A 10,074-nucleotide genomic window follows, 5' to 3' on the forward strand; every position below is an offset into this window, starting at 1 on the left:
ATTGGTATTTTTCTTTAGTCTTGGTTTGAATATTTAACATAAAAGGTTTCAAAACGCATAAAAGATTATTGATATTTCCATGCAAGACGAGCTCTAATGGGGCATTAATGGATTATGATAATGCATCTCCAATGTGGTTATGTGACATGTGACATCAAGGCACCTTCAAGATCAAGCCCCTTAATTTTTCTTCACTGGCGTTTTCACAATCACGCCACACAATCTTCTGAAGATCACGCCAGGGGGCAATGTACGAGGCATTATGGGGTGTGATCTTTGCCACTTCACGCCCAATAACACTACCCACTACACATGATCCAAGTAATATTCTTATCAAGGAAACTCGATTTATTGTAACACGCTAACGAAAAATTCTGCGTCCGTCACTGGACACATCCGACGTTTTCCATCATAACTCACAATCTAGGGCGATCACGTGTACTACGACGACCTGTTTTTGCTTTCGAAACCCAACATCATTCAAGAAATTAAAACTGAAAAAACAAGATCAAATGTGCAAATAAAATTAACTCTAAACCAGGTCCGATAAAACCCATCACAAAACCCCATATTTAATGTTTGATCACAACAATACTGTGTATATGGGGTGTATATTTGGGTCCGTTGTGTGTTCGAGTATAGATGTTGTGTGTGCGTGCTCTAGCACGCGCAAAAACACCAAGAAAACAAAGGCACACAAAGCAAATAGGCCAGGATCAGATACCAAGTACCCAAATCATCAAGCCAAATAACGGTACAACTTCCTATCATCTTTGTCCCTTTCTAAAAACTCCCTCTCGATAAGCGACTCGATTCGTTTCTTTATCACAACTGGGTTCGGTAGAAACCTCGACTGCAGTTGCTTTGTCACCTCAGCCACCATATTATTGTGATCCAATACTCGTCTCGCTTTCATGATCCTAACAATCGCCGCCTCGATCTGAGGTTTCCGATCCTCCTCAACTTTTTGTCTTGTCTCCTGTTTTTCAGGTTCGGATTCCTTCTGTGCCACGATAGTCCCAATCTTCACCTTATACAACTTGCTAGCAAACTTATCATTGAAAAAAAAGGTGTCATGTTCGTCGATGTCTTTGCTCATCGGTTCTTTCCTAAGCACGTTTTTCCCTTTAGCACAAGCTAACGACTGCAAGCACCGTTTCAGATCTAACGTCGGTATCTCGGTAGCCTGTTCGATTTCCGTATAACTCAGCCCGTCCGCATTGTTGAACAGCATTAGAACACACATCTGGTAAGTCGAAACATTAAGCTCGTGTTTTTGGCCTCCAGCGAACGTTGCTTTAATATCAGCGGACCCCATGCTTGTTTGCCACGTCAGCCTGCGCCCGTTGTGCGTTCCAAGGTAATACATTTTAAACTTGTCGCACACAGTGAGGATTTCGGGTGGTAGGTTGCAGGCGGTGGTCAGTTGAGTCGGCCACGATCCGGTCGTAAGAACATGGACCACGAGTGTGGGCCCGTCACCTAACTCGGGTCCCATCGCTGCATAAAACCCTTGCATTGTGTCATCAGACGTTTTCATATCGGTAAACATACCTTCCAGTTTTGACGTAAACTGATACCCGCATTCGGTTTTAAGCTTCAAAATTAAACTTCGCTCTGCATCTTCCGACACGCTCTTATTAAAAAGGAGCCTTTTCGCCAAGTGTTGTTTATAATACTTTTCGAAAACGTCTTTCTCTTGAAGATAACGGAAAAGCGTCATTACTTTATCTAGTAGCGTTTCAACGTCCTCTTCACTAACCCCTTTTAAACCTTTTCTCAGCTTATCATCCACGAACAACGATATAAACTCCGGAGACCGCGTATTCAAATTAATGAAATACTCAAACGAAGAGTTCAACGCGTTTTGGAACATTTTATCGTTGTTAAACGAAAGATTAATGATCTTATCGTGTTTATCTTTTTCATCCAAAAGACGTTGAACAAAGTCCACTGGATCTTTTACCCTTTCGGGATCAGTCACTAACTGCTTACCCGTTTCTCGAATGTGTGATGTCATCACGTCCCGTACTAACGACAGCCCGTTCGGCACTCTACGGAACAAATTATACATTCGACCCAAATCGTTGTACTTATCGTCCACAAGCATATTAACTAACCCTGAATTCTCCATGTGTACTAATCGAATCATCTGGCTTTCTATCATCTCTTTTTCCACCACATTTGTTATCTTCACTTCACTTTTCGCATCCAAATAATGCGACACGCGTTCGATCTCCTCGTTTAACCGTTTCTCAGCTATCTTCAAGTAATCCCCACAGTCACAGTTTTCAATAAACAGTTGAGACTCACCACGGTAAAAATTAGCCGAAACAACAAGAAACGGTTTTTCAAACTCTTCTTGGTAAACCGAAGAGCCTAAATCCATTAACATTTTGATCACGTTCCTCATTAAACCACGGTCAATGATTTCACCGTCCCGTTCTTTCTGCACGAGTTCCAGGAGTCGGTCTTTAAGTCTCGTTTGGATCTTGATTGTGTGAACGACATTATCCCGCCATAAGTTAAGACCGAGCTCGTGAACGGGAGTTTTGTGTGTACTCGGGATAAACGTTCGGTCCATGTACATTAATATGTCGCGTATCATTTGTAATGCTTTGTTGTGTTCGCTCCATTTCCTGTCTAGTTCTTCTAGAAACAAAGCCCCCTGAGAAGCTTCTATTGACACTGCTATTTCTTTTAGATGAGATGTCAACGTTGACACGAGCCCCGAGTAGAGTTTTTCTCCGAACTTATGCAGCACTATATTGTAGGCATTCCTGGAAATATAAAACACGCTTAGAGATCATCAACTTTAGAATTAAATGTGTATATATTATATTAATTTATGCTATTTGTGGTAAGTTACGATATATAAGTTAGTATTTAAAGCTAAATGCACATATAAGCAAAATCAAGTCTACCGAGTTAATGATTCAAATCACATATCTAATCTAATCAATGGCTGGCTGGACATAATTTAAGCATCAGCACAGATGGTAAATACATAACGTCTAGTTGTCTACCTTTGGCGCAACACTTTTGTTCACTCGACTGATACATGAGTATATGCATATGCATAAATCATTATATAAGAAACAATTAAATATGATGCAACATATAAAAACTCCTACCAGTCAGATAAGAAAATGCATGAAAGTTAAAGGGAAAAATTACATAATGCGATTCGTCTAGAAATTACGTCATATTCATCTTGTCTATCATGGTGTAGCTAACAAACGCATCGCCAACAAAACCCTACTAAGATTCTACTAAAGCAAATGAAAACCCTCGATACGACAAAAATCTGCAAAATGATCTCACCCTATAATTTTTAGAATCTTCATAAAAGATTAACGCCTGAAAGTTTATATCACAAAACCAGTCACTAAAAATCATAAAAAAAAAAAAAAAAAACATGCATCATATCTTGTCTCCGTTTGCTATTTGGATCCGAAAAATATCATCTATACCCCCCCCCCCCCCCAATCATTTTATACTTTAAACTCCTTGCATAATCGGTACACCACCCCCAACAACGGTCACCTGTCACATACAGAAATGCAAAAAACGGTGACACAGGCGGTCATATCACTTGTCACGTCAGTCATTTCTTGTCAGGTCGTACTATCATACCAGCGGGCCGTATGACACAAGATCACCTTGTCATACAGTCTGTATACAGGCGGTCATATCACTTCTCACGGCAGTCATTTCTTGTCAGGTCGTACTACCATACGAGCGGGCCGAATGACACAAGATCACCTTGCCATACAGCCCGTATGAGGACCGGTGTCCAGTTATCACATCAATAGTGTACCAAACCAAAACTTGCTTCATATTCCACCAACATTTAAGCATCCAATCCAATCAAATCACATAAACAGTACACACCTAACACAGTCTAACTACATCAACTATCCTATCCACATATACAACCACAAAAACCCTAAATCCATCAAATTAACAATACAATACACAAATTAGATTAACATAGATCACAAAATTACAGAACAAAACGACGATCGATACCTGTAAAGCTCTTCAAAACTGAGGCCACTTGCGTTATGATTGTAAATCTCATGAATTGCATGCTCCAAAATCTTCCATGTCTTCTCGGCATACTTCGGATCCACCACCACTCGATGCTTAAACGCTTCGATTTGAAAATTCTTCTTCTTCTGTGAACTCATTGTTGTTCATATGGAATCGATTTTCCCCCAACTTGATGTTCCAAACCCTAATTGTTCGTAAGATTATTATCCTTTTTGATAATTTGGGATTATGTTCACACACGTTTTAAAATGGTTTGGGCTAAGTCTATTTATACGTGATAGGTAATTATAGTATAGTCACCCAATTATTTATTATTATATTTCTTAAAACATTATATAAACATTATATTTTGAATTCACATTTCACATTTGGATGTGTCATCAATGTTATTTTCATATTGGAGTCTACGCCGTGGACGTAGACGTTTAGATGTGGAAGAGAGAAAATAACGTTGAAAAAAGAACTTGTTGAAATTCTTTTAAAGAGGCTGATGTGTAGGGGTAGGTGGAGAGCTCCTAGCGGAGATTGTGTTAGGTTAGGTGATTGTAATTCTAAACTTGTTTTGGTAATTTTGTAAATTAACAAATTTGGTATGTTTCTAATACTAATTATTACAAGTTAACTGTATCTAATAGACATGTATGTTTACTGACGACCACCTAATCATAGATCGATGAATGTACATTGATGACCACCATTATCGACTTTTGAAAAGTTTACTTAATATGTTAGCAAATAGCAAACCACTACCCACTTGTGTCCATGTCATTGGTGAGAAACGAAAACCCTTATTTTTGTTGTGTTCATGCAGAGAAATATTAATGTTTTCTGAGTGTTTTGATTCACCATGAGTAATCTTATGAATTATGTGGAAAACCTAGTGATGAAACAAATAGCTGGTGTTGTTAAGATACATATAATTTGATGTTTTGATTTCATGAGTTATCATACACTATAAACACACGATTAGAAGTTTTAATTTTTATGTTGTTTCTTGAGAACATAATATTGAGTTTTCATTTGGTTTTAGTTTTGGTGGATGTCAGTATGTGAGAATGTGTTTCACGTGAGAGAGATAGAGGCCATTTGGAAAGAAGAAGAGTGGTCTAGTAAGGGTGGTGGTGGTCTGGATATGTTATTGTTGGTGGTTGTGATGTGGTGGTTATAGGCGTCTAAAATGTATGATTAGTTTGGATAACTGTATAAGTAATAATTAGTTTTATCTAGACAATTTGTTTCTAAGTTTGACAATTGCCATGATGAAATATGATCTTACATAGTGAAATGAAGGAAAAAAAGCATGTTGCGTAACGAATTAAACCTTGTCTGACATGGTAATGTGAAGGAAAATATTGGTCAATGCCAATATTTAGTTATGAAATGGTACTTCAATGATTTGTTCTCTTCGTGTTGAAATGTTTACCTTCTCACCGAACTAATATTGGTTTTAAGGTTTCAATTCAAATGTTTCTTTATATGTTCTAATAATATTTAGATCACCAAGTAGGCATATATGATCAAAATCCATGTGTATTCTTGATGAAAACACATCTCGTAAAAAATATTTATAACACCTAAATTTTCGAAAATAATGCCTTTCTGAAATATTATTTAACGTCACAGATTAACAAAAAAAATAACATATTCTTAAAAGCATACCAAAAGTTTATAAGACAATATTTAATTGTACTATGTCACACCTTGTCCAAACAGGACAAAATGTGAATGTTCATATCAAGCAATTACACAACGGACATAAAACATTCACTCATTAACATAACTAGTCTTAAATCGTGAATCAACATTAGGATTTCATCACATGCTAGTTGGGTAGTGAAATTGTCTATCACATAGGGATTCATCAAGTCACGAGGTTCAACTATCACTCTGCTTAGCCAAGCCTCATACCCACTATCAGTGTGATCATTACAGATATCTCTTATCATTTTCTAAAAATAAATGCTAAAAAGCATACGTTAGTATAAATTCAGTGAGTTCACGACAAACCAACCCACTGAAACACTTGTACGAGTTTCAGCGTATTACAAATATCACAAATGCATTACATATCAAATACCATTCAGTGATCATCACCACACTAGAATGTGTGATAACATATATACTCACACCATGCAGCATTTTTAGCACCAATCATGAGCCAAACCTTGTTGTTGTTGATATAACATAACTAGCTCTTCTTTAGTTGGTTCTAGAGGAAGATTAAATGATTTTCAAAGACTCTAGTAGTCAAACAATCATGGATCACTCGGTTCCTGTGTGGGAGTAGTATACTTCTGACATTGAACATGTTGTGCATACACTATACAATTGAGACTGGGTAGATATACTCGTTTGAGAGGACTTACATACCCCACCAAATAACCTTCGATAGCTTTTGCATCAAATTTGCCATCAGGATCTATCACTGTATACGGAGACCTGAATGGTTCCAACCATTGAAGATCAGGTTTCCTCTGATTCAAAAGTTTAAAACATGTTCTCTCGAATCTTTTGACTATGAGAACTCTATTTAATGTGTAACATGCTGAGGCGACTGCTTCATTCCAAAAATTCACTAGTTGTTTCGCGTCCACTAACATCGTACTGCATGTTTCAATCAGGGTACGATTCATTCGTTCAACAATATCGTTTTGCTGTGGAGTAGACGACACACTGAATTCATGAAGAATTACCTTTTCATTGTAGAAATCAAACATCTTGTAGTTCTTGAATTCTGTACCATTATCACTTCGAATTCTTCTAGCTGGCAAATGACACAAACTCTCATTCTTCAAAATCAAGGACTTCAAGTACTTGAAAGTCTCAACTCTTGATTCCAAAAAATATCACCCACGAGAATATGGATTAATCATCTGTGACCACGAGGCAATATAAATCACCCATGATACTTTTGACGTTAACTGGTCTAAAAAGATCCATGTTGGACCTGCAAAAGATCAAATGATATTCAAAAGCCAAAACATTATCATGTGATCAAGAAATAAACAGAAGCTTGAACCAGATTCTCCCCAAAGATAGTGAATCTTGAACACCTGGATCAGAGCATCTTTGAATACAAGCAAACATCTGATCAAAGCCTTGGAACCGTTGTTCAAGAAGAAACAAGGTCTGTTGAAGCAAAGGTCTGATGAAGAAGACCAAACATCTCTCTGGCTAAACAGATGTTTGGATCAAAGCAACAGAGGATAGTCCAAACAAATGTTTCCCAATGTAACAGTACTTGTGTTTTATCAGTGTTTAGCATAGTTAGATCAAATGTTAGATTTGCATAGATGTTTGCAACAACTGTGGAATCTTTTATGTTAGGAATGTTAGATATCACTATCAGGGTGATGCCAGCCAATCACAAACAAAGCTTTCGTACTTAGTATAAATAGATCTAACCTGTTGGAGATCTATTCATCATTACATATCACCTTTTCTTTTGTACGAACAATCTTTGTTATAGTGATCAGTCTGAGGGGGAGTCTGTAAAATCAACACTCTGTAAAACATTTGAATCATTGTGATTAATGAAAAACAGTTGTTGATAATGATTTCTTGTTTGTAATTACTTATCTTTATTATAATACAAAATTGTTTTGAGCTTAAACTGTTAGTTTTCACAAACCTTGTAGACTCGGACTTAACAATTGATATCAGAGCTTGGTCATGTTAAACTTGATTTCACAGTCACTTTAACATACAAAGATCAGCCCAACAAAGATTCAATCATGTTTGTAGCCCAGAGTTGAAAAATGAAGAACTCAAAAGTGTCTATCACATACTCTGTTTTTCTCTAAAAAGAACAAAAGAAAATGGCACAAAATGATCCCCATAACACCGTATTCCAACACAGTATTCCATCCAAGAGGATAGTGTTCGATAATGAACCGCATACCAAGTCCTGTACCTATAAGTACTTTGTTTCCTGCAAACCCCGGGATTTCACTGGGGAGAAAGGGGCAATTGATTGTATGACTTGGTTAGATGAAATGGACACAGTAGTTGATATCAGCGGTTGTGCTGAAAGGGATGTAGTGAAGTATGTATCCCAATCATTCAAGGGAGAGGCACTAGCGTGGTGGAAATCACTCATTCAAGCTGCTGGGAAGATCCCACTCTACAATTTGTCATGGGATCAGTTCGTTGCTCTCATTAAACAGAACTACTGCCCTCAGCATGAGGTTGAAAGAATTGAATCAGATTTCTTATCATTGGTGATGAAGAATTTAGATTGTCAAGCTTACCTCACCAGTTTCAATACCATGTCCAGACTGGTTCCGTATCTGGTAACCCCGGAACTCAAGAGAATTGCTCGTTTCATTGGGGGTTTAGCCCTAGAAATCAAAGCCAGTGTTAAGGCTTCAAGACCTGCTACCTTTAGGTCAGCAGCTGATCTATCTCTGTCTCTTACTTTAGATGCGGTCAGGTTGAGATCGCTAAAGAATTCTGAAGAAAGTAAGAGAAAGCATGAGGATGATAACTCACGAGGGTCGGAGAAGAAGCACAAGGGAAACACTGATTCCAAGAAGTTTGGGTCTGGAAAGAATAGTCAATGAACAGAGGAGAAGCCAAAGTGCACGACTTGCCAAAAACGCCACTTTGGAAAATGCAGGCTGGAGACCAAGTCTCAATCAGGACCACCTGCATGTGGGTTATGCAAGTCTAAAGAGCACAAGACTATTGAATGCAAGAAGATTAAGGATGCCATGTGCTATAATTGCAATGAAAAAGGGAACATTAAGACTAACTGCCCTAAATACGCTAAAAAGCCTGAGGAAGCCAAGAAGACCAATGCAAGGGTCTTCCGTATGGATGCACGAGAAGCCGTTCAGGACGACAATGTGATAACAAGTACCTTCCTCATAAATGATGTTTATGCAAGAGTGTTATTTGATTTTGGAGTAGATAAGTCTTTTGTAGATAATAAGTTTTGTGAATTGTTGAAATTGCCTATTAAAACCTTAAGTGTGAAATATGAGGTGGAATTAGCCGATGGTACCCTAGAGTCGCCTCAACCGTGTTAGATGGATGTTTCATATCCATTAGGAACCACTCTTTTCCATTGTCCTTACTTCCTTTGAAGCTAGCCGGTTTTGATATAGTCATAGGCATGGATTGGTTATCGCATAACCAAGCCCAGATCGTCTGCAATAAGAAGCAGGTGGTGATCAAGACTCCGTCTGGTGAGCCACTTACCATTCAGGGAGATACCCAGTATGGACTGCCTGAGCAAGTGTCTATGCTCAAGGCATCTAGATGTTTGAAGATGGGTTGTGTCGTTTATATGGCACAGGTAACCATTGATGAGCAGAAGCCCAAGATTGAAGATATTCCAGTCATTTCTGAGTACCTTGAAGTCTTTCCTGAAGAACTACCTGGTTTACCACCAGATAGGCAAGTAGAATTCAGAATTGACTTCATCCCTGGAGCAGCGCCTATCGCGAGAGCACCTTATAGGCTGGCACCAACAGAGATGAAGGAATTGAGGACACAACTAGATGATTTGCTAGCCAAAGGTTTTATTAGACCTAGTTCATCTCCTTGGGGAGCGCCAATCTTGTTTGTCAAGAAGAAGGATGGATCAATGCGTCTATGCATTGATTACCGTGAACTTAATAAGGTCACTATCAAGAATAGGTATCCTTTGCCCAGGATCGACGATCTGTTTGATTAATTACAAGGGGCAAGCTACTTCTCTAAGATCGACTTGAGGTCAGGCTATTATCAATTGAAGGTTAAAGATGAAGATGCACACAAGACTGCGTTTAGAACTCGCTATGGTCATTACGAGTTCCTAGTGATGCCTTTTGGGCTCACTAATGCACCTGCCGCATTCATGGATCTCATGAATCACGTCTGCAAGCCCTATCAAGATAAATTTGTCATCGTGTTCATCAATGACATCCTCATTTACTCGAAGAGTTAAGCTGACCATGAGAAGCATCTCCGTTGTATACTTAAGCTGCTTCAACAAGAAAAGCTCTATGCCAAATTTTCAAAGTGTGAATTTTG

The 10,074-nt window shown here is 38.3% G+C and overlaps 1 protein-coding gene across 1 annotated transcript; it reads right to left on the minus strand.

Annotated features, from left to right (window-relative positions):
* Positions 1–501: 501 nt before the first annotated feature.
* On the minus strand, positions 502–4,312 carry LOC110908822 (cullin-3A). The gene is made up of 2 exons (XM_022153809.2): positions 4,033–4,312; positions 502–2,780 (listed from the first exon to the last, which is right to left on the minus strand). Exons 1-2 carry the CDS (start codon positions 4,191–4,193, stop codon positions 740–742), a joined length of 2,202 nt encoding a protein of 733 aa, XP_022009501.1. The 5' UTR covers positions 4,194–4,312; the 3' UTR covers positions 502–739.
* Positions 4,313–10,074: the final 5,762 nt, after the last annotated feature.

This window comes from Helianthus annuus, chromosome 15, assembly GCF_002127325.2.
Source record: "Helianthus annuus cultivar XRQ/B chromosome 15, HanXRQr2.0-SUNRISE, whole genome shotgun sequence".
In the NCBI taxonomy this organism is placed as follows: Eukaryota; Viridiplantae; Streptophyta; class Magnoliopsida; order Asterales; family Asteraceae; genus Helianthus; species Helianthus annuus.

What these genes read in the sequence shown, in the direction of transcription:
- LOC110908822 (XM_022153809.2), bottom strand. Translation starts at nt 4,193, where the DNA reads ATGAGTTCACAGAAGAAGAAGAATTTTCAAATCGAAGCGTTTAAGCAT. An exon ending in AGTTTTGAAGAGCTTTACAG is followed by an intron (nt 2,781 to 4,032) that starts GTATCGATCGTC and finishes TTATATTTCCAG; the next exon opens with GAATGCCTACAATATAGTGC.